General features: G+C 46.7%; 2 protein-coding genes across 2 annotated transcripts in view; one reads left to right on the top strand and one right to left on the bottom strand.

The window, feature by feature from the left end:
* Positions 1-1,183: 1,183 nt before the first annotated feature.
* On the bottom strand, positions 1,184-17,629 carry LOC144169868 (GTP-binding protein 10). Its single transcript, XM_077699265.1, has 9 exons — positions 17,462-17,629; positions 16,963-17,186; positions 13,817-13,908; positions 13,200-13,344; positions 10,346-10,419; positions 9,854-9,906; positions 7,131-7,316; positions 4,433-4,556; positions 1,184-1,423 (listed from the first exon to the last, which is right to left on the bottom strand). Exons 1-9 carry the CDS (start codon positions 17,498-17,500, stop codon positions 1,224-1,226), a joined length of 1,137 nt encoding a protein of 378 aa, XP_077555391.1. The 5' UTR covers positions 17,501-17,629; the 3' UTR covers positions 1,184-1,223.
* Positions 17,630-17,825: 196 nt separating this feature from the next.
* Crot (Carnitine O-octanoyltransferase) overlaps positions 17,826-25,196 on the top strand; it is a 75,138-nt gene continuing 67,767 nt past the window's right edge. Inside the window, exons 1-2 of the mRNA XM_077699264.1 lie at positions 17,826-18,054; positions 18,698-18,848. Of these exons, the coding sequence (XP_077555390.1) occupies positions 18,701-18,848 (148 nt within the window). The 5' untranslated portion in view covers positions 17,826-18,054; positions 18,698-18,700. The remainder of the gene's footprint in view (positions 18,055-18,697; positions 18,849-25,196) is intronic.

Genomic DNA, 25,196 nt, shown 5'->3' with positions numbered 1-25,196 from the left:
ATATTTCTTCGTTATATCCGATATCGTGCCCGGCTTTCACGGTTTCAGTTTCATTATAGAAGAATAAATGTCATTCAAATAAAGCGTGACCAACCAAAGTACAGTAATCCCTCGTTAACTCCGGGAAAAATTTCGAGATAAGCGGTATTTTGAGTTAAGCAAAACGCCAAAAATGTTTTCCCAGGTCACTGTAAAAGAAAAGCCAGTGCTGCCAGAAAAATCTCCACTGCACAACAGAGCTACCGTAGTAAAGGCACAAGAATTCGCAAGGGAAAAAAAATTCCTTGATTAACGCGACTTTTTTCTCCAACGTCAGAGATTTGCACTGCTTTGGGCGGGACATCTTCGTCGATATTCGGAAGCGTCCGTTGCATGGACCACTCACTACTCAGCAAAACTGAACTCAAGATGCGTCGCGCGCAGATCGCGGGGAAAACAAATAATACCAGCTCGCACATGCAAGGGCCAGGTTGCGTACTGAAGGGCGCACGCTGCACACGCCGCCCCACCGCGCATAAGTCGCGCGCAGGTGCGCACACGTGATCACTCCCACAGTTGCTTGACAAGGCGGATAGGAAACAGCTGCGTCTGCGGGAATTTCAAATTCACCCTTCACGACCGCGTTCGGCATAATAGTAAGAGCTAAACGTTCGCACGGAGCCCTTGTTTCCTGTTGGGAGTGGACTTTGCCTTCTGCCCTCCCGGTCAAGACTTTGAGATGTCCGCTGTCCCCTCCGAAAAACGTTTCGAGCTAAGAGGGGGCAAATACATAGCACCTATGGCAGGTTAATGCACGGCGAAAAAAAGTTTCAACTTAACCGAGATTTCGAGATATGCGAGTTCAAGTTAACGAGGGTTTACAGTACGTATTTAGTTCGCTATAGCCGATAATTCGCTACATCAGGGTTCAACTGTAAACGAAAAGACCAGTGAATACACAGATCAGCACCGAGCTCACCAACTGCCACACCTATGGAGACTTCCACCTGCAATTTTGGCTGCAAAAACTATCTTCGGGGTTCCACTACAACAAAATGCCCAGAACACTCAGCCAGTGCTCAGACTACCAAGCGACAAAGCTTGGCAAGCACGGTTAAACCGTAGAGATCCCACTCACAGTAATGACAGCTCTCTATTACTTTTCAATCAGCTTTGGGTGAATACACAACTCAGAGGCCAAACAAAATAGATAAATGTTTTATTGTATTCCTACTTGACTGCTATCAGATCAAGCCCTGATCTTGTGACTGTGGCCCAAATGAGATATCTTGGGTCTTCCTCTGTTCCTCCATGTGGATGTCGATGAATGTGCGAATCTTCTGCTTGATCTGCAGGGTGTTCTTGGCGTCCCGTGCTATGATGGGGATGATGTCGTCAAACTGCACGAGGTTTGTAGGCCTGATGTCTTCGTCCAGCGAGGATGCTGATTAAAAGAGAAGAAAACAGGGGTTCAAGGGACACTGAAGTGGCTCGTGAACATTGTGGGATTACTTGCGCAAATTGAAGTCTGGAGTCTCTAGGCCATGTTTCGATCACTCTGGGTGCATTAATTTGAATTTATTTAGTAGAAAAATAAATTCTAAAGTGCTGTCCTCCTCTCTGCATATTCCTTGCTGATTTCCTCTGACGTTTTGTATGAGGCTTACGCTTACAGACTTAGCCTGACTGCACCTATTGGCGCGGTGGCTCGCCGACCCTCCAATGGAGTCAGTCGGCTGGCTGCTGACGAGCCGTTGTAATTCATTTTCTCAGTTAAAGCTAAGCCACGAAAATATTTGAGCTCGGAAGAATGTGGCTTTAGTTTGTTAGTTTGAAGACTGTACCAAGCTTAGTAAAGTCAACCAAGTCAAAGTAGCTCCCCACAAGCACACATGCGACCCTTCACTTGCTTTTCTGCACTGGGGCTGTGACTGTATATACCTGTGCGACTGGTATTCTAGTAGAAAATCTAAGGCTAATTAAAGGCAGGGGAGGAGTCATTAAAGTTAATATGGGTAATTAAGAATTAAAATCAACTGATAACTTTGTTGTAAAGCGTAAAAGCAAAGTACAGGAACAAGCACTTCTTGTACAGGGTGAACTAGCACAGCTGTCAGCACAGCACGACCACACATTTGCACTCACTTTTCGTGCTCAAGGAACGCAGTCGCTAGTGATAAGTTTTTCGTGGGGACTTGGGGAAAGCTTACTGCACAAGTGTTTTCCAAAAAATACTCATATATGCTGCTCTGAATGCCGAAAAAAAAAAAAAGAGAGATATATGAAAAAAAAAAAAAAAAAAAAACCTAGGCTATATGACATATACTTCATATTTCCTCCCCCTGGCAATTGTGGTAGTATGGCTGAGTAGTCTGAATCACAAGATGTTGTAGTAAGGAGGTTCGAATTCCCATTTGGACTTGTTTTTCTTCTGCTATTTTGTTTAATTGCAGTGATGTTTTCTATACTGCATTCACCATTTTGCGCTGCAACCTTCATTGCTCCAGGAGTGAGTTAGTAGACTGTGTGCAGACTGACACTGATGCACTGGCGGGGTCTCGTTAGCATTGTATTGAATAAGCACCAACAGCTTGCGCGCACAGTGTCGAATCAACCTACTGCCTGCCTGGTGTGCACACGCCTCTTACCACACAGGGCAAGCTCCAAGCCAGGCAAGCTCCAAAAAGTGGGGGCGAAGTGCCTTTATGGAAGTACGTCGCAGTTGAGCACCTCTGGGGCGATAACCCCGTGTTTTGTCCATTTTGTGTCCGTTTCAAAAGTGTCCGTTTTGAGCAAACCCTCATTGGCTAAAAGCGAACACCTGGATGTGACACCATGCCAGCACGGCGGAGCTATGAGCCACGGCTTCTCGGAGCAGACGATTTTTCGTTGCCTTGTTGTTGGTTCGCTGGCGGAACAATAAACACATAAGAGATTTTAAAATGAGTTTAGTCGTTCAAAATGTGTTTACACAAACAGTTGCGCAAAAGTCAACCCAAAGCCCGCCACACTGGAAGTATTTTGCGATAAAATGGACGCAAAACAGACGTTTTCAAAATGGACAAACACGAGAATACCGCCACTGATGACGCAAAGGGCGTTCAGCCACTGTGTATGCCTTGGCTAGTGAATGTTACGATACTAAGCAGCACTTGCAGGCTTATCTGACCCATTCTACAGCTAATAACATGGAACAAGCGCGGTATGCTGATTCCTGAGATATCGAGAACGGCCAACCAACGATAACGTTGGATGGGAAGCATGTTGCATGAAACCAAAACTGAAACAAGTTTGAACACCAATCTTTGACATTGTCCAGTCACATCACAGGATAAAACCGCACGATCTGCTGTAGCTGTGGCAGCCGCCGCAAATGTCGCATGGTATTTTTCCTTCTTTCAGGCTTATAAATTAAATACTGCCTTATGGACGTGGGTTCGATTCCCGGCTGCGGCGGCCGCTTTTCTGATGGAGGCGAAAAGCAAAAATGCCGGTGTGTACGAGATTTCGGTGCACGTTAAAGATCCCCAGGTGGTCAAAATTTATCCGGAGCCCTCCACTATGGAGCACCTCATTGCCTGCGTTGTGTCGGCGCGTTAAACCCTACAATCAACAACATCAAATATTGCTTTATCCAATGAATAAACGAAGAGTCTGATATTTGAGCCAGTCTCTGCAATGCAAACAAAAACAGAAGTTCCACAGATTCAATTCAGTGTATTATGGCACTATAATTTTAGTTTATTACATACAGGATACAAGAAAAGGAAGAATGACAAAACTGTCTAGCTTCATAATATGACACCCAGGTAAAGCTTCTTAATGAGCAGCTGTTGACACCGCTGCACTCACAGATCTAGTTTGCCGGCCATGCACGATTAATATCCCACACTTGCGCCTATTGTGGTGTCAAACCTTTTTGTACATTTATAATAGGTGAGAAACGTTCTTAGTGGCCCCCGTATTTAAAATTTGTGCACGTGAAAGCTTTTGCAGTGCATGTGTTATAAATACAAGTCAGGCATTGTACGTAGTGAGAGGGAAAGGTGGCTGCAAAGCGGGACTCACACCACCAAGCCATGAGACGATGTCAGCTATATTTTCATAAATTAGGCTAATTTTTAATGCTTTGTGTTGCCCACACACCCAGTTTCCTTCCTAGAACCTACACGAATGTTCATATCACTGCCACTGATTGATTGTGAGTGCGTGGTTACTAAAGGGAACAGTAATAACTATATTTTGACCAAATTTCCTGCAGTAATAAGTTCAATACAACTATTCAACTTTACCCGTTTACTGGTGATTCCGTCTTGATAGCAAGTAGCTAACATTACTGGCACTTTGACAAGATCACAAAGTAGTGCCAGCTGCATTGTGCACTGTGTTGGGTGCTATTTCAAACAGCGACCCGACCTATAAAGGAACCACTACAAGTGGTAAGGTCACTCACGATCTTGCCTCTCGAGCCTCTCCAAGAGCTCCTCGTACTTGTCCATGGCTCCTTCCGTGTCCATCTTGTTCACAGCCAAGATGGCCGGCTTGGTGAGCAGATCCTCTTTGTACATCTCCAGCTCCTGAGCCCACAAAGCATACCAAGGGCAGGGAGATGGGGCATTCAGTGCAGACAACGAAGATGCACGCAGCACGTAAATGGAGACACTTCAAAAGCCTCCTCACGCATGTAGACCTGCACTAGTGTAAGGTGTGCTTCCAGGTAACACACTGTATTTTCATAATTTTGGGAGGAGAAAAAAAAAAAGCAGAGAGAGAAGGAGGGGGAGAGGGTGCAAAATTACTTAGCATTATACTAACTTCCATCACATGGAAGAAATCCCACTTCAGTGGGGTTAAAGGCCAACTGCACTCAAAATTTCTACCTCTTAAAAACACTATTTCCACATAGTCTGCTGAAAAAGAAAGCAAGATGCAAAACACAACAGCTTAAATGCGTGCGTGGACGCCGCAAGTGGTCAGCAAAAATCGGCAATTTTTAAACAGAATCGAGGGGAGCGCAGCCATTAAAATGATGTAGCCGGCAAGCGAGTGGCCATGTGGAAGTAAGCATGGTAGCAAGGACGGTAGGTAGCAAGGTAGCACGGATGGTAGCAAGGACGGTAGCAAGCAGAATGGGAGCAAGCTTGCACACAAGCTCTACGTGTGCACGAAGCTGCGTGGCTGGCCAGCGGAAGAAGCCCCTATCGGCTGGAGCGCCAAAAGGCCCGTCATGGCTGTTTATGCGATGCACCGGCAGGTGCAGCATGGTCTGCAGCGGAGCGATTTTGAATGCTTCTGACTGATTAATGAGGCGTTTCATGGGGCTACCATTTGTGGCCCAGCTGATTTGGTGGTACTTACCGTATTTACATGATTGTAAGTCGACTCGAATATAGGTCGACCCACAAAAGTTGCATCTCTGTCTCTCAAAAAAAAAAAAAAAAAAAAAAAAAAAAAAAAAAAAAAGCGCTACTTTGATAATTGTATCACAAAGAGAAGCTCTTCCGTCACCCCACCAACGGCTCTACACAGCGGCTCTACCATCAATGATCGATGCTCCCACAAGAGCTGTGCGCTCGCGGTATACGCGGTAGATGTTAAAAAAGATAATCTTTTGTATAAGCACCCGGAACAACCATGCGTTGTGGGTTGAGCGGGAAGAACACATTCGCTGCAAGATGACAACTATGGAAGCAACCGGCAGCGGCCACTGCCACGCGATACCAAAACAAACAACATGGCGGCTGACAGAAGCGGCCACGCGTGATTTACTTTTGAGCGATTAACCTCCAACCATCGCGTTCGGAAGTGTACTGAACAATGTGATATGACTTGGGCTACGTTAGCGCCGCACATTGAATCAAGGGATTCGCTAATACTCATTTTGTTTATTAGAGACGAATCAAATGCTTCTTGGCGCGTTTTTGCACATGATTTGTGCGCGTCGGCGTTGCACGGGCGACTTTTTCACACCCGTGTCGCTGATTCCGCGCACGCGGCAGCTTCTAAGTTCTACATCGGTATGACGCGTGACGAGCGCGGCAGTGGGAGGAGCCTGACGACTTGCCCCAATGGGAAGGCGCGCTTTTCGTGGCGGCTGTTTGAAAGCGCTCGGGACAGCCGGCTGGCGCCACCGGAGATGTTTTAGGCTTACCACGGTTGCAGATATTTGATCGGCGCTTTCCCTAGCGGCGCAGATGATGCTTTATAGTGTCGTTTTCGCCAACATTATCAGCTCCTTTCCTGCACAAACACCTTCGTTTGTGCCTCAAAGTGATATCTTAAAGAGCGGTTAGAAACGGTCGCTGGAGGTAGGCGCACATATTTGCTGCTGGTGATACCGCCATGCTGCCGCCGCCGATCGCGTAGCACGCAGCATGCGGGTGGTATCGTCAGCGCGGCGCATTTTCGCGAGCACAAAACGCCCCATGCGGTTCAAACTTTGGACTATAACAATGGGAACGAGGGTGCAAAGCTGTCCCCACCTCGTAGCACCCCTGATTTCTCATTTCTCTTGCCGTTACTAGCGGTAGACAGTTCGAATTTGATTCTAAGTCGACCCCCAACATTAAATTGTCAAAGTCAAAGTCAAAAAAAAAAAAAAAAAGAGAAAAGGTTGACCTACAATTGTAAATTCGGTACTATACATGAAAAATAAATTTGGTCAAGGGGAAATTTGAGTGCAATTGGCCGTTTTAAAAGTGCACAGTTTGACATGAGCATACTGCACGGTTAAATGTCAGTAAAATGCTGCGTTCTTTGCCAAAAATGGCCGAAAAGTTCCAAACTGCCTTTCCTAGTCGTTGCGGCAGTGAAGAAGAAGCAAATAGGCTGCAATCGTGAAATTAAAGCGTCGTCACGGTCGTGAAGGTTATGTGCAGCTTCGCTACCTTCAAGTCTGACGCATTAGTGTGAGTTTCCTTCATTTTTTATGAGAGTGCATATGCTTTTGCTACCACAGCGATGATGATACATAATGATGGCGGGGATGGTGTAACATGTCACTAGTTTTTACTTGTCGCTAGACATGAATTGCCCTCAACAACAAAAACAGTGTCCACAAGAAACAGCTCAAAAGCTGCGTTTGCACCAACGACTAGTCAGTTCCTCAGTGATAAAGACCTTCCAACTGGAGCGGTGCTCCCGCCACGAACCTTGTTAAGGGACATGACCGTCTCATATGCGCTTCTGTGCACTGCCGTCTGGTTAAGGCGGAACCCGTTGATATCAACGATGAACAGCAGCATGCTGGTCCGCTCGACGTGCTTGAGGAACTGGTGGCCCAGGCCAAAATTTCGGTGGGCGCCCTCGATGAGTCCAGGCAGGTCGGCCAGGGAGATCTGTGGTTAAAGACACAAAATCTGTCAGGGTCAGCTGAAACACACTGATGCCAGGCTGTGATGCAATTTCGAACGACATCATGGTGCCTGGACACCTCACAGTGGGAGAGTGTGAACTCGATTTTACGCTGCTGCTGAAGCTAAATGCCACTTTCACACACAACTCCTTTAAATAAGTAGCACTTATACAGCCAGCGACTACCACCTTTTGTTGTCACCTGGCTCTCCCCTTTCTCCTTTAACAAAGGAGTAGTGACACGAAATTTCAAAGCTGAGATAACTATGTAAAACGCTTCCTTTTTACCAAGAGATATCTCCCAGCAAGTTTCAACAGTAACCGTTCAGTAAAACATATTTTAACTCCATTTTAATCTTCGCCCGCACGAGAAAGCCCAGAGTGGGCCAGCATGAAATCATCTGCTCCTTGCCCCAAACTGCCGGGGTCGAGGCCCCGTGACGTAGCTGACGCGCTGGCTGCGGTTGGCGCGCTCTGCTACACCGTGTGTATACGTCGTGGTTTTGGGACTGACGTCATGCTGCCCGGGCACGTGGGGACAGTGAAAACCTCGGCTGGTCTGGGCACGCGTGTCCAGATCGGCAGCGGTGCGACAAGAATGGTGACGTCACGCGCCCTCCTGTCAAGATGGCTGCTCAACGTTCGTTCTGTCAAAAACGAAACTGACACGAATAAACGATGCCGTAAATGATTGTTTACGCTACAATCAACCATTTAATGTACCATCCTACGATTAGTGGGCTGGCAGGCACCCATAGCAGCGAAAAAAAAAAACGTAACATGAAAATTTCGTGTCAGTACTCCTTTAGGAATGTTGAAAAAGTAGGGCTCAACCATACTTTTCTAGATTAGATTATGGGGTTTAATGTGCCAAAGCTACACCTCGGCTATGAGGAGCGTCATAATGGAGGGCTCAGGATTAATTTTGACCACCTGGGGATCTTTAACATGCAGCGAAGTCTCGAAACACAGGTGTTCTCGTTTTCCGTTTCCATCCGAAAAGCCGCCACCGTGACCGGGACATACACTGCGTCCTTGGGCTCAGCAGCGCAACGCCTTAGCCACGCAGCCACTGTGGTGGGTCAACCATATTTCTCAATGAACGTCTGTCATAAGCACAACTCTCTATGTCATGAAGTGAAATTTTTTCCAGCAAAGTGAAAATAAACTAGGACATGAAGGGTAGGCAGCACTAATTCCTAATAAAAAGAAAGAGAAAATATGCCAGTAAAGAAAGCCATCCGATGGCTCTAAAAATGTAAGTTGCCTTCGATTAAAGCCTACAAAGTCCTGCTTGGGGGTGGGCTTCCACTGCACATGCTCAAGGATAATTGCACGAACATAATTACAGGCATCAGAGCACATTACTAAGTGCCCTCACACCAGTCTAAACCAGATTCCCCACTTACATTATTCATAATTACAAATTAAAAAGACCCTAAAATTTTTCTGGGTGTGGCAGAGGTACAGGAGAACACAACAAAGGCAATAAAGGCTACGACTTTGCAATAGTTTTAAAACTGTTGTGAACAACAAAAAATGTAGTGGGGCATTGTGTATCATGAAGAAAACTTTAGTGATTTTGGCAATGTTCGCAAAAATTCTGACTTGTGACAGTATTATTTGTGGTTTTCTCACATGTGTATGTATACATGAGGAGCAAACAAAAAAACGAAGGAGAGGGCAGCAAAAGTGGCAAATATTGGTAAAACAAGAACGATTTGTAGATTAAAATCAAGGCAATGCTGATCCAGCCATGCTGGCAAAGCAGCTGTAGTGTCAATATAAATTTGTAAAAAAAAATGTTAAGGCATGACTGCAAAATACATTTTTGCAGGTGAAACCATGTTACTCTGTTGCAAAGCTACCAAATTATCAAGAAAAAATACAATGCAAACAGCTGTTACCCCTTTTATAGCCACAGGCTTGAATTTTGAATTGGAATATCTCAGCCCACCACATGGTGATGCGGCAGATACCTCTTAGGCCTGAAGCCTGAGAAATCATTACATGTAGCTAGATAACACTGCACAGTGAAAGTATACAGGATATATGCAAGTTTGTGAAAGGTTATGGCAATAGACTGCTCTGCCTTTGCAGAGTATTGCCTGAAAAAAAAAAAAAAAAAAAGATGGTCCTTGCGAGATTACCTCTGGAAGACATAAAAAAAGCTGGCTGCAAGGGGTAAGGACGCTTTTTTGTTTAGACCTCCCCTTGGAGAAATGTGAGCGTAGATAGTAAAGTACATTATCTTCGATACGAATTCTGTGTTTTCTGCCATGCAACACTGATTTTTTGTTCGCTTGCATTTCGTATCCTAAGCAGCAGGTGGGCAAGAACTGAATAAAAGAACATCTGCAAAAACGTTGAAGAGAATATGCAATGACAAAAACCCTGTTTATTTTTCTGCACTAAGCTCTACTATATTAGTGTTTTTGAAATTTTCTCTTAACGACAAAAACCTTGTTTATTTTTCTGCACTAAGCTCTACTATATTAGTGTTTTTGAAATTTCCCCTTACCTGCCTGTGGTCAGCATATTCCATGATTCCAATATTGGGGCTTATAGTCGTGACTGCATTGGAAAAGGAAGAAAAGAATATGTAGTTGTCATGCACTAATTTCAATAAAATCACTGATGCCCAGAAACTAGACGCATAACATCAACACACTACTGCAGATAGATAATAAAACTGTTACATTTCCTAAAAGGTCACATTTATCACTCATCCATCATATTAATGATCCTCCTTTATATATGAAACCTTCTGCAAAAAGTAAAAAAACAAGGTATGAAACAAACACAACGGAAGATACAGCTAAAGTATAGCTTTTTGGTCTTCAGCTACTGATTGGTTGGTCACAGTAATACAAAAAAAAAAAAGAAAAAAGAAGCCACCAACTGAAAGACAAAAAAGAAAAGAAAAGAAAAGGAAACACCGAATGTGTCGGATGGGCTCAAGCACAGTAGAATGAGGAATTGACATGCCAGATCAGAACGGCTTGTAACATACAAGGGTAGTTGGCAACCTTGGGTGCGGCCCTTGATAGTGCCCTCAGGAGTGTTGACTTGCCGGCATTGGGAAAGCTGGGGGAAAAAAAAGCAAAATGGAATTCATGTTACACAATCAATGCTTTGAGCAATAACCCCAAGCAGCTGTTCCATAAAATGCTACAACTTCTTTAAAGGGATTATGAAACACATTTTGAACACGGTGAATTAACTCACATAATCATGAGGTTACGCTAGCAAAGACATATCGCATTCACACAAACAGCAAGCAGCTCGCAATTAGACTGCGCAGTTTGACACCTCTCTCATTTCCTGTGTCCATTTTGAATCCTTCCCTGCTTTGGGAAACTTTTAGGTGGCCGTTTTTGCAAGACGCAGAGCAGGAATTTCTGTCACACGGAGCAGATGATGCAAGCATCATCTTCCCAGCCTAAACGTTCCATCACATTGTGCTTCAACTGGGAGAAGCATTACCGCTGTGCTATTTGATGTGTTTTCGGTTTCAAGACCACAACTAGGATTGCGTTTGCAAAATTCACAGGCTCCGTAAACCCAGTTCACAAAGAATTAGGGCTGCAAAAGTCAGGGGTCTTACACCAAGGTTCACTGTTCCAAAGACCACAAACTATCACATATGACTCCAGCTGAACATTCTTGCCACAACCCTGTTAAGTCAACCCAAGCAGTGCTCATGCACTCGTGTTTTTGTTGCAGATAAATAACTCTCACAAAGTTACTTTAGTTCTTTGAATGATTGAATCAGTTGTTCCAATGCAAGCACAACCCTTTGCGCAAGCTTGAAACACTTCACCCATTCAGTACAATAACCGAGACTCTCCATTCAAAGGCGGCAGAGATGCCTCGAGAGCATATCCTGCTTGTTTGCCATGGTAAGAGGGAATCACATTATGGCTAGTGTGTTTCTGCTTGAGCCGGACTGTTTGCCCATTCCTCTGCATAGCTCGTGGCACATTAAAAAACCGTCATGTGCATATCGGCCCCCTAGCTTTCCCCAGTGTTTCTCCGCTGCAATGCCAGCATTCCCCGCCAGATTTGCTTGACTTTCAGATAGTGGTAGTGCGTTGAGGCTTCGACAGGCTCACTTATGTCTCGGCATGTCTTAGCCCACACAATCAGATGGTGTGTACGTAACCTGTGCTGTCTTAACAAGTGTGCCTTCAAAAGCAACAGATAAACTACAGCAAAAAGAAGGATATCTGCACTTGTCACAGAAGATATTTGTGCATCTGTACAAGGCTTGTACAATGCATTGCTATTTACTTCCCGTCACAGACAAAAAAGCAGACGCTGACCTCTGCTCCTCGATTAGAAAAAAAAATCCCGCTCCACAACAGTAGCCTTTCTACGTTTTGGTGAGGCCAGCAGATTAACTTGTATAGTGTTGTGCATGCATGAAGTTGGTCGTGTATGTTCTCCAGCTTGCACAGCTCTGCATTTGATTGGTGCCCCACGAGCGATACATCAGACACTCGAGTACAATGGGGACCCCTTCCAGATTATGTGCTTTCCACATGCTGTACACCACCAAAGATGTACTTCACGATTCTGTGAAACACTTAAAGCCTGAAAGGCGTGCGTGGCATTTGAATGTGAGGATGTGTGAGCACAAAAACCCACCTTCAACAACTTCAGCCCCCCTCCAATACCCCGAATAATTTAGCATACCGGTAGTTGGAAAGCCTAATAAATCCCTGAAAAGCATCACGAGAAGCTAACTGATCACCTGCAATTAATGGGCTACAGCTAAGCAAGTGACTGAAATTTCAACCCTTCTATGACTCTTTTGCACCAGCAAAAGGCTATCTGATCATTTCTACTTCCCCGTGGTGCTCTCATGGAAGGTCATCTGTATTTGACTTGTCTGTAATGTGTACAGGTGCCAGCGACGTTTCCCGCGTCGGGGGTGCGAAGAGCAGAGTGCCGGAAGTTCAAGAAATGGAGGGGTGGGGGGGGGGGGGGGGGGGGGGGCGTGTCAAGAGCCGGCAGCCCCGGAGTCGCTCCGAATGTGTTAAGACGGATGGTTTTAGACCACAGCTCATTTGTTGTGGTGATTCTGTCTATGCCAAATCGTTAACATGCGTAGTAGCATGGGAAGATGCAGCCCGGGCAGCATTCCAGAAGTGTAGCGCCAGTTGCCTCTGATGCCTTGCGCGTGCTTGCTACCTGTGGTTTCTTTTGCTCTGTTTTACGTATCTTAATCTTTGGTGCTTTCCTTAACTCCTGTGGTGGGAGAAGGTCACCAGCGCTTCAGGACAATGGAGGAGTTGTCCGCTGCACTTTATGCACAGATTTGGCAATGAAGCCAATCAGATTGGTGAAGGTGCCGATTGGCATGTGTGTCAAGCCTAGGTGACCGAACGAAACCCCGAGACAGAATGCCTCGGGGTCGGGTTGTTAGGGTTTTTCAAGCACTCTTACGGTTGGCGTATTGCCAAGCTAGCCAGGTTTGACTAGGGAGGGTCCCACCACTGGAGTTGTCTTAGGCCAGGGTTCATCGTTGACAGGGACACGTTGCACAAAGTTAGCTGGCTAAGACGCTCATTTAATTTTCTAACTGTAAGTTTGACATCAGTCTGTACGTATTCAGTATATGTTTTCTACGTAAATAAACAGTTCTAGAAACCCACTCGAACGGTTGTTGTCGGGTCATCAGTGCCGCACCAAGAAGCCCTGCCACAGATCACCATACAACCCTTTATTTCATCTATGAGCCAGTCCCAACGTTCTAAATCTGCACAGTACAGACAAACCTAAGAATCGGGCAGCGGAGTGGGAACAAACGCAGCCCTGTTATAGGCTGCTGTGCATTTCCCAGCCCGACACAAATCACTCACCCAAGAAAACCGACATCAGCGATGAGCTTGAGATTGAGGGTGACATTGTCAACCTCCCCTTTCTGGCCATTGAATTGGTTCTGGGGGTTTCCCCCCTGGCCTCCGCGGGCCACCAGGATTCGATCACCAGGCTTGATCAGGTCCCCTGGGACGTGTGGAGGGGAGAAAGGGCAAATTTAGTAGACACGTTTGATTGCAAGAGAAAAAAAGCAGGTTTGACTATACATATAAATTTTTGACCAACTGTGGTTCTTCGATGGCCCCTTAATGTATCCTGCCTGGGTGCTTTTGTGTATATCCTTTTACAGAAATACATTCTCAGAGGGCTAGTTCAAGACGTACAAACATTGTAGTGAAGTCGATCTTGACGGGGGAGGTAAAACAATGCACAAAAAATAGCATAACCGGTAAACTCATTGCAAGGTTGGAAACTTTGGAAGTGGACTTAGGCCAAGAAGCAACTCCAACTGGAGCATGACAGCCAAGCTTTATGGCAGCAGCATATCTGACAAGCCATTATGACAAGTGGCAGTAGTTACTACACAGTATAATACACACCCACACAGGGTGCCTCCCCTAAACACCTGACTCACAGAAAGCAAACTTTTGCAGCATACCAATCAGGTGTTGACAACCGTTGTAGACTGACACACCCACTGGGACGGCTATGGTGACGTCATGGCCTGGGGCTCCCAGAATTTGCGTCGACCTGCAATTAGAAATAAGATATAAACAGCCTAATTATCCATCATCACTGCATTCAAGTTGTTTGGAAGTGCCCCCAGAGGAGAAACGTGAAAGCACACCTGACCACTTTTTGAATAATACCGCAAGAGTGTCGACCAGCCACACTGAAGTGAGGGAGAGTATTCTCATGCACGGAACAGTAACATCAGCTTCATCTACTGGGCTGTTCTCGCAAACATGACACACACCCTTCCACTGTTATTCAGCCGCGCCACTCATCACCAAACGGTGGCAGTAATTTGAAGTGCACCTTGCTCGCCATAACCTTTTTTAGAGTTGTCGTCGTTGTTGTAATACAGGTATGCATGTGAAACCTGTGAAATTCTTTGCATACGTAAATTCCACCATAACCTACCAATAGTGTGAAGCACAATTAAATTCTTTATATTTTTGTCTCTCTTTCGGTTCCTTGTCTAAGCTTGGAGTGACACAGTATTGTGAAAAGAAATAGGAGGCACAAAAACTACCGACTCCACGTGCAAACTTCTGCACGCATTTTTGCTGTCGTCATCAAACAATGTGAGGACCCCCCTGATCAGCAGTGGAAGGGTTTGTGCCAAGCTTGGAGGGACAACCTTGCAGACGACGCTCACACTGATGTGGCCACCCTGCGCGTGCGACTAGTCCTGCTCGTTACGCCAGTTTACACCATGATAAGGCGCTGGCCCAACCCCTAGTCGACGCTCTCATGATGTTAAATCATAGCCGGCTATACAGCCTCAGACACCAGGCTACCACCTATCAGGATACATTGAAAAACAAACAATGGAGCATGTGGCTTTAAGTACATGCTGTGCATCCTGGCAACGGGACGGACATTTACAGTAAGAACAAGTTATGAGAGTTCGTGTTATACCTTGGTATGAAAGTAGTTGTTCGGTAGGTGAGCATGTTGATTTGGACTGCCACTAAGTTTGGCGCCAGTTCCCACTACCGTTTTAAACTTTGTTGCTGCATAGGACGAAGCAGTGCACGAAGATGATAATAACGTGGACAAGCACCAAATGTGGTGGTGGGCCTTATCAACATGCTTACACACTGAATCAGGCTCTTTGCACACCAAGATTGGACATGAACTCTCATAGCTTGCTCCTTCTGCAAATACACAGCCCGCCGCCTGGATGGGCATCACGCACTGAAAGCCACAGGCTCCGTTGTTTGTATTTGAATGCATCTCGATGGTACAGTAATTTGATTACCACATGCAATTTAACTGGATGTGAAGGTTAAGGTTGTTTAGGATTTATTAGAGAGCTGGTAGAGGTCTTGCAGCCAGCAGTGCTTTATTTCAGAATTTAGGTTCACTGACTGCAGACAGTGTTACAGCAACAAGAACACTTAGTGATTCACTGACTGCAGACAGTGTTACAGCAACGAGAACACTTAGATTTGGTACTCTTAGGATGAAAGATGAAATGACCAATTCGGGAGAAAAAAAAATTAGATCAATACAATATTTATCTCGTGGCTGCATGCCATATTTTCAGTGCCGTCTCTCGCACTGCAATAACTCTTCTAGAACAGCAGGACCCTCTAGATGCGGAGCATCTCATGCTCGGGGCTGTGTCCCTCCCTCCCTTGTCGTCAGCCGTCCGCACTCTACTGCGGATGCGCGTCTCTTCAGTCCCGTCAGCGTTTGGGCTGATGTCAGCGCAGTCCACTATAAAAAGAAATAGTTAGGTGGCGCCCGGTTTCGATCCCACGAATCTCTGGCCGCAACGGGAGGTACGTGGCGCTCTTCCCACTGCGCCATAGAGTTTCTTACAATATACACTAGAGAGGAATCTGGCGCTAGCGTCTATGTGGCTCACGCCAAGGCCGTTCGTGTCGTCATGGGCCGCCATTATACATTGCACTCGCCTTAGTTTCATCATTGGCTTGGATTGAAACGTTTTAGTGACCGCAAATTTAAACAAAGTGCCACAAAAACGCGAAGAATAGTGTGCAATTATGTATGTGGAAAATAAAAACAGGCTGTTTTAAACTAAGGAAAAAGGAAGTAAAGCGTATTTTTGCTGGAACAGTTGTGCCTGCTATTTTGCTGGCCAAGGTTGTAGTTACAAACAATGTTAATATTGGGGGGGGGGACTCATTAGAGAATCTGATTTTATTAATTTTACCATTATTTCAAATAATAAGTTGTTCAAAGAGTTTGGAAAGTTTTTTGGGCGTGCCTATGAAAACTTTGCCTTCGTGGTGAACCGATGCACCGACCGTCAGCTAGTTTAACAAGAAAAAAGGAAACGTGGCGTTAAACAGTCGTGGACGATGACAAGATAGGACGCATACAGCGCCCGTATCTGTCGTATCTTGTCTTCGTCGAAGCACGTTTGTTTCTTATTTTCGTCGGCTACAAATTCCGCAGCGGCATATTACCCGCTCAGTCATACGTCCTTCGACTGCGGCAACGGCAGGTGCGATCACGTACTGCCTGCTGTTTCACTGAACACGGCTGCCGCAGAACAGGCAGGACTTCTTTCGTCTTCCTTGTAGCTTGTAAACGTGTTAATGCATAATGAAGAAAGCAAACCCCAAAAACCGCTCAAGAATCCAATTGTCATGCCAAGCTCAAGCCAAAAAGGGGGGTCTTCCCATGAACCCTCACGACGACATGGCTTACCAGGCGCAGTTTCCTCTCTAGTATACTTACTAAGAAACTCTATGCACTGCGCTACAAACCGAGACGGGAGCATGTGCTACGAACGCGCCTTATGTCCTTCACTCATTCAAACTACGTCAAGAAGCTACTGATACAACGAAGGGACGCGAAGCTGAACGTCAACGGAAACGACGAACTGAAAACTGATGGGAACTTCAGTCGACCTCATGGCTGCTTCGCATACAACTCAGGGTTCCCCTACAGGAAGATGGTGTAATTTTTTTACATCGGAAATGAGAGAGACGACACGAACACGCTGTGCGGCGATGTTTGTCGTCTGCGCAGTAACTGCTTTCGTTAGCATTCGCGCGATTAGTTAAAACATTCGGCGAAGAGAACAAGAGCCTTTCCACTAACTTGCTGTTATGTCCTTGGCCAGCCTTGATGCGCTTGTCCGGGTACTCTCTGGCGATGTCTTTCAGCTCTATTTTTTCGCTGGCCTTGAAGAACACACTACCGCCGTTGCCGCCGATCCCGCCGTAGCGTGGGTACCCCGTGCCTCCACTCCCGCCGCGTACGTTGAGCCGAAGTCGATCCATAAAGCGCCTGACATCACGAAGAGGTCGGTGCTTTGCCGACTCCTGGGTTCAGAAATACCTTGGATAAGTAACAGGCCAGCAACGACTTCAACAGTGCTGTTGTGTGATTACATTACTCAGAGCATGCAATAGAATACGAATACGATGCAGTCCTGCGGCATAATAGCTCGAAACCTACCAAATCACAACCGTGCAGAATTAATTCGTCTTTGCTGGCCAGCAAGGGGAGGTTGGCTGAACAGTGACTCTAGGCTGAACCATCAAGTAACGTTGGGTTGAACAAACTCAGCCGAAAGAGGAAGACAGCCAATTCTCACCTTCGCGGCGTACAGGTAGAGGTTAGTGAGCACGACCATTTTGTTTTGTTTTCATACACCGAGTTTTAGTCAAGACACCACATTATGAAAGCGCGCACGCAACACACTGTCCGCAATCCGCACTCGTCCACTACGCGCAAAAGCACACACGCGCGCAGCACAGTCGGCTTTGGCTAGGCTTGACTTGGATCAAAACAAATCGATTGTAATAGGTCATAATTAACAGATCAACAACATTTATTTTACTTTTGTAAAAAAATTAGTTAGTAGTTGTTATTTTACGGTAACAAAAATTAACTAGATTTGTAAGCATACAGTTACAAGGAGCCGTAAAGAGCCAAGCCGTGGCCGGAACGAGCCGATGGTCAAGTATTTGTTGATTTCAAAACAAGATCTACGCGTGGCCTCGGCGGCTTGGCAGACTCGGCTCGCTCGGCGACGTAAGGTCACGGAAAGCAGAATGTAGTTCTCTACCACTGCTTCCTCCAGATCCGCAGCCTCCATCCCGAAAGGGCGACTGCTCCGCCGCGCCTCCGCAGATGTCGACTTGTTTGTAGCGACAGCCGCCAGCGTCCGACAGCGGAGTAACCGAGGTAAATACTGCGCCGCTCGCGTTGTTGCTAGCGGCTGGCGTGTCACTGTATTGTGTGTTCGCGTACACCGTGGCACTGAATTGGTGTCTTCGTTTCATCTTTGTTGGACGGCTCTGCGTGGTTCACATGTAGAACGCACTGCATTCAATACTTCGCGCAGTTCGCGATTGGGTTGTCTTGCACAAGTTGGTTTCGTCGCCCGGAAGAAGTTTCATCCCGTTTTTTTTTTTTTTTTTTTCCCTTTCCATCCGCGGTTTCAAAACACGTTCTTGCAGCGAGGTTTGTTTCGTTCAGTCTCTTCGCTGAGAGCGCACTTCCATCAACCCACAAGTGTTGTCAAACATGACGTTTCGCGACGACCCTATCGCTCCTCGAACCAAGACGCGCTCTTTTCAAACAGCCGGAGCCCCGCCATGCGTCGCCTATTGTTACAGCGTATGCTATGAACGCCGTCGTTGTGTAATTTCAGCTGCTACGCTACGGTGCGCTCTCGTTCTTTATTCAGGTCACTCTTTTCCTCCTCCGTAATCCCCCCGAGGTGTCGGCTGAGCGAGGCGTTTTCCGGTGCGTTGAGCTCGCCGGTTCGCGCGGCGTCCGCCGTGTAAATATATAACATTGCCGGCGGCGGCGTCGGCCTGTGCAGGAAATGGATCTTGTGACCGCCGAAGAGGCTCGGAAGGAGCGCGACCGTCTCTATGTGACCGATGCGGAAAGCACTTTCGCCCACGACGAACTCCTGCCCTCCCTGCCTGTGCCGCCTTTGCGACAGACCATCGACAAATACCTCGACTCGGGTGAGTTCCTCTAATGCCATTCCAACTTTCTTATTAGTTTTTTTTTTCACTGCGTCTGCGTCGTCTTGTTTAATTCATGAGCAGCTCCATCACCAAGTTCTTCTGCCGACCTTGTTAGAGTATTTGCGCGTCGCAGCTGTAAATTACAAAAAAGAGAGAACGAAAAAGTGTGGGTGTTAACATTCTAGGAGCTGTTGTGAGTTGACTGGCCTGGAATGTAGCCCCATTGCGTCTCATTTATATGGACACCCGCATATACGGCTCTTGGAGAGAAAGCTAACGGGATAGGTGCACGGCCGATGTAATTAACATGGTGGAGAAAGTAAACACCCCAAAGCAGGAAAAAAAAAATGCCTGTATGAGTACGTGGGTACCTAGAGTGGTCCCCAGTTAGTGCCATGACCCTGCGATTCAAGGCACTAACACCCCACTAAAGGTTCTGTTAATTCATTGGTGCAGGAAATAGTACAGGATGTTGGCGCATTTTTGCTCAGAGAACTGTTTGCAACGTTTAGTGTAAGTCAATCTTAAGTCCTCTTTTATTGCACAAATAAAGCAGGCTAACGTGTGGTTCTTATGCATATAGCAAATCCCAAATTGGTGTCCAACCCCTGACGTGGCTGCCACATTTTGTAGTGCTGCATGGAACGTTCATATGCCATATGTTCAAACACCGTGTTTTTCAGCAATAATGGTACAAAGAATTGCCAAGAGGTCAGTGTGTTAGTGCAATGTTTTCTGCAGAATTAATGAAGCAGTAGTTACCCATGTCAAACAAAGTGCGAAATGTGGGTAGTAAAAGGATAGTTACTTAGGGTTCAATAGTTAGAATGTTAGTTAAGTGTTCTAGGATGCATCCTGAACTTGTGAAATATAATGCAGTTTTGGTTAAGTTTATCGGTTGCAATGCAAAAGAAGTGTAGTTTACGATAAAACAAATACTAATTTCCAGCATAGTTGCAAGGTGTGTATTATTTGCCTGACTGGGATGGAAGAACGGCAAAAATGTCTTAGTAAACACTTCAGATTAGTATTTTAAATGCACGAAACTTGCATGTAACATCAACAGCTGTGGCTGTTGATGTTACATCAATGGGCAGCGAATGCCTTTTTCAGGTATAGGGTATATTCACAGGGCTTTGGGCCGCGCGGCGGCGCTACCTGCGCGGCAGCGACGACGCCATATTTGAGGTTGCACTCCGCCGCGCGGGCAGCGCGTTTCCCGACACGAAACGTGGTTTGCAGCGTGCTGCTGGCAAGAACGTTCGTGTGGACGGTGTTTTTTCTGCGTGATCCGTGGGTTTGCGAATGCCTCGTCCTACCGAGTAGCTAGCATTGTTCTCGCTTCGAAATTCCGGATGCGCTGTTCACGTCTACAACCGCAGACCCGAAGCAGGCCGCACGACACAATAAAAAAAGCGCGCCGTGTATTTTTTTTTTCCTTTGGCTGTTTCGAAGCGACGGCTAGGGCAGTGCTTGAAGGCTGTCTGTCTTCATCCGACGAATTACCAAAGAAGTTATCGATAATATGGCTAATTATCAGTATCGAATCTGTTGGAACCCGTTTCACCCAGGTGGGCCCCGGGACGATGGGCGTCGGAGCTTTCACCTCACACCTCGTCACATGTTTGAAACATTCGCATGCTTAACATGTTCCCAAATTAAGGTAGCCGGCGTACTTTATGATGAGACGAAACATACTGGGCTCCCAGCCTCAACATGGGCTACTTCGAGTGTTGAGGGGAACGCACGCGTACGCTTCCCAGCTAATTGCGGGCATCCAAATTGATCCAATTCTTCTTCGTCGCCTTCGACTGTTCTCTAATGACCAAGCGTGTTACGTGTTCAGACACTAAAGCTTGACGCTGGGTACACAGTTTGACTACTTCAAAAACAGCGCAGAGACTAAAACGTTAACGTTTGCATGGACAAACAGAGCAGCCTTTGTCACTTGTCTCTGCGCTGCTTTCGAAGTAGCCAAAGCGTACGTGTTTCATAATCTTGTTCTGCTTATAATTTCCGCTTCGCCTTTACCTAAAGGGAAAGACTTGAAAATCATCGGTGGGATCTTTGTCGTCGCCACTAGGCCACCATACCTAATTTTATCACGTACTTACCTCGCGATGGTTTCCACCCAGACCCTGTGCGTAATTGTTCCGCTTCATTAGGAGCTCAAATGGACGACCTTCGTGCGTTCAACGCACAGAACACTGTCGCCAGAGCACCTCACCGTCTCTCATACTCCTCAAGAAGCGCGCAACATGCCTGGGTGCACGGTAAAACCAGCTCCTCTCTCACACGCCACCACCACATCAAATATCCTCGCAGCCGTGGGTGAAGAAATTTTCTCAACTCGCGCTACGGTCGCTTCAAGCAACGGAAGAAATAAGGAAATCGGCTCACGGGGATGACACCGAGATAGCGCGATATCGCCAAAACGGACCGGGTTATGCACGCCGCTGGCCGCGCCTGTCAAACCATCGGACAGTTGCATTCTTCGCGCGAAATCATACTGTCTTCAAGCACTGCCCTGGCCTTCGCTTCGAAACAACAACAAAATAAAAAAAACGGCGCGCTTGCTTTCGTCGATCGGCCTGCTTCGGGTCTGCGGTGAACAGCGCATCCGGGAATTTCGCAGCGAAAACAATGCTGGCTACTCGTTACGACCAAACATTCTCAAACACACGAATCAAACAGAGAAAAACACCGTCCACACGAACGTTCTTGCCAGCACCACGCCGCAAACGACGTTTCGCGTCGGGAAACGCGCTGCCCGCGCGCCGGTAAGGTGGCTAGAATGGCATTCTAGCCACCTTAGCGGCGGAGTGTAACCTCAAATATGGCGTCGCCGCCGCCGCGCAGGTAGCGCCGCCGCGCGATCCAAGGCCCCGTGAATACACCTTATAGAGAAAGTTACTATGGGTCTTTTAGTGAATCTCAGGAAATAGCAGCTGAGGTCATGTATATTGCGTAATACACACCATGTAATTGTGGGGCATATTGCATAATAAAAAAATGACAGTATGCAATAAAACAAGTTTTTGTTGCATTTGATAGTCACAATCTAAATAAACGTCAACATTACTACATTGTTTTATTTTGTCTGACTCTATTTCGTACTCTTGTACACTACAAACAAGTTCCTTGAGTTGCAGTAAAAGAAATATTCGTGACCCAGATGGTACAAATTACAGTCTTTATGAATATGGCGTGCGTTTTGCGTTTATCTTGGTTGCTGCAAATTTTTACAAAGCGAGAATAAAAGTTTGAGGCATCGCACCTTTTGCAAGTTAGGACGTGCATTGCAGCAGCCACTATAAACTGCAGGGGTAAGAAAAATAATTTTCAAAATTAGCATACATTCGTTGACAAACTTGTTAATTACTGGTTTCCAACCACACATTTGCAGTAGGAAATTGGAGCCAGCTAATGAGTAAAGCAGCCAGAATTTACAGAAGTCTTTAAAATGGCTTGGAGTTTGAGGTGTGCATCTCCCTTTCTGCCCTCTGTCCCAGATATGTTCACACACGCACTTCCCCTCTTGAAGGGCCAGTAGGAACTAGAACACCAATTTGTTTTGGGCTAACGTTTGCGGTTGTTATTTTGGACCCCAGGTGGAATTACAGTTGTGTGCAGATTAGGCTAGCTTCTCTTATTAAAAGGTTCCGATGTTGTAATGTAAATACTTGTCCAAAAAGCAGCGTTCAAAAATGTTAATTAAAATTGTTTCGTGAACTATGTGACTACTGTTGCATTTGCTAGTTGAGCACTCCCCCCAAAAAAGGTCAGACAGTTCGGCTGCGCCACTTGTGAAATATCGTGTGAAAGCAGTATACACCCCTGCTTGTAAATTGTTGTCCAATACATTGCCGCAGGTGTGTGGTACTCACTCAGTGGGCATAAACGCAATGCTAGGCTTCAGACTATGGGTGCAAATTTACTGTGATTGACCCTCCTAGTGCTCTCGCTCAAAGTTGTTCATTGCTTGAACTCCTTGGCTGACTGCAAGATTGAGTTCATTGGCTATTTCATGAAGCATCCAATTGTCTCTATGGGTATGTGCCACTGAAAGAGCTCTTGATTCGAGTTGCAGAGGACATTACGCTTTTGTGGCTTATGACGGGAGCATGAAAGCGTCATCGTCATCATTGTTTTCTCTTTGTGTACTTTCGTTCTCCCCTCTGTTACTGTTACAAGGTTCTTGGCCAGTTGGCCTTATTAGGCCTATGTGCGGGTTAAATGTGCTGCGCTATTAGTGCCACGCTGCGCCATTCTGCCTTTCATGCGCCATCCTGCCCCAAGAATGGCTGCGGTTTAGCTCAGCTAACTTTGGATATGCGAAGCAAAAGCTTGGCTTAGTCTCGTTGAGTCTTGGCTTCGCTTGGTTAACCTTTGATGTAGCTGTGTTGCTGACCACGGCTCAAAGCCGTTCGGTCCCTTGCAACGCTCACAGGAGGAGGCCCGGCCTCGCTTTCATTCACGGCGAACGCGGCGTTCCTCTTCGCCGTGCGCAATACGAGTCACGTAGCCCGAGACGACCCAGCGGCGCATGCGTGCGAGGCGGCGGGGTTGGTCGGCTGCCGATCAGCTGAGCGCCCGCAACCGCGGCGGCCGCCGCCGCTAGTTGCGCAGAACGACTGAAAACGGGGCCTTGTACGCAGCGCCGAAAGCGGGTCCTGCGCATCACGCGATGCGCGTCGAAACTGCTCCCAAGTGCTTCCGCAAAATGTCGGAAAAGGTGACATGTTCAATGCCAGTCGCGTTGAGCAGGGTGCAGTAGAGACTCGTTCGTTCAACTGTCGCTGACGGCGTGTTCACGTCACTCGTCACAGTTTCCCGCTCTCTAAATGACGGCGCGGTTTTACGGGATTTGGGAGTAGCCTTGGGGTGCGGGTGATGCACAATTCTTTGTCCCGAAATGCAGCTTCACCGCACAGCGCCGTGATGCACGCGTTGTCGTCACCAGCAGTGATCGCTATCCTTCCGCTTGTTGTAGGCAGCAAAAAAATGCATTGGTTTTACTGTTCAGTCGGACCCTCGCCATTTTATCTTATCGCTAGGGCGCTTGCCATTTCTAAGGTTAGATGCCGCCATGCCGTGTCGAGCTTCCAGAGCGGCAGCGATTGGTGACGTTACGTCATGCGTTACGTGATACCTCCTGTCATGGCGGCCGCTCGGCGTTCATTTTGTCGAAACCGAAACTGACACAAACAAACGACGCCGTAAATGAATGTTTACGCTGCGCTCGACCGTCCAATCTTATTCTGTGATTAGTGGACTGGTAGGCACGCATAGCAGCGAAAAAAACGTAACACCAAAATTTCGTGTCAGTACTCCTTTAAGCTAGCAGCTATCTCCGAGTAATATGTCGTACGCTTCACTAAAATTTGTGCTGGCATAGGCAAAGTTATGTGCCGGCGGCTGTAACGACCAGTCAAGGCACCAAACATTGTCAGATTGCTATTTCGTTTAGCGTAATCGAAATTTTTTACGTGTTCTTGGCTATATTAAATGCCGACCTTCGTATGCACTAGCGAACGTATTCTCGAGGAAAATTGGTTGGCGGTCCCTTTCTGCGTAAAGGCCAACTGCACTCAAAATTTCATCCTCTTGAAAACTGTATTTTCGTATTGCAAGATAAAAACAATGACAGCTGAAATACGCGTGTCCGCGGCGCAGATGACCGTCAAAAATTGGGAGATTTTGAAACCAAAATTGATAAGAGTGCGGCCATTACGGCCAGACTAAGTGACCCGCCGGAAGTGGCAGCGTCGCCTGCGACGGAGCCAGTTTCTAATTAGCCACGCATTTCGCTGGGCTACCTGTCATGTCCCAGTTGGTTGATGGTACGTACTGTACGTTCAAAGTGAATTTGGCCGAGGTGAAATTTTAGTGCAGTGTCAGTCGTACGTCAAGCTGCGGGTATCGTTTGATGACATTAGACGTCAAAGTGGTACGGTGACCCGAACATCAGGGCGGCTTATACTTGCGTGCCTCCCCCCACCTCCCTTTCCCCACTCCCACTGTGTGGCCAGCAGTTTTAATGGGTCCTTGTCAGCGTTGACGGCATTGCTGAGGCTTGAGAAGCGCAAAAGCTCATGGGTACGTCGTCTGCTACCGCCACTTCCGGTTCGAGATTTCTCCTTCCCTCCCATACGCCGGCGGCTTTCACGCGCGTGTGTGCGTGTCGTTTGTTCGTCACACAATACGTACCTTTCAGAGAAGCTCGTAATAGGATTAATCGTTATTTATTGAATTCGCGACGCATGAACGTTTTGAAAACAGATAACACGTACACACGCGCGTGAAAGCCGGCGGCGTATGGGAGGCCAGGAGAGCTCTCGAACC

This window comes from Haemaphysalis longicornis, unplaced genomic scaffold (assembly GCF_048455015.1).
Source record: "Haemaphysalis longicornis isolate Haplotype H1 unplaced genomic scaffold, Haemaphysalis longicornis Haplotype H1 scaffold_2, whole genome shotgun sequence".
Classification (NCBI taxonomy): Eukaryota; Metazoa; Arthropoda; class Arachnida; order Ixodida; family Ixodidae; genus Haemaphysalis; species Haemaphysalis longicornis.
Note: the sequence above shows the minus strand (reverse complement) of the source record. Positions and strands in the feature narration are given on the sequence as shown.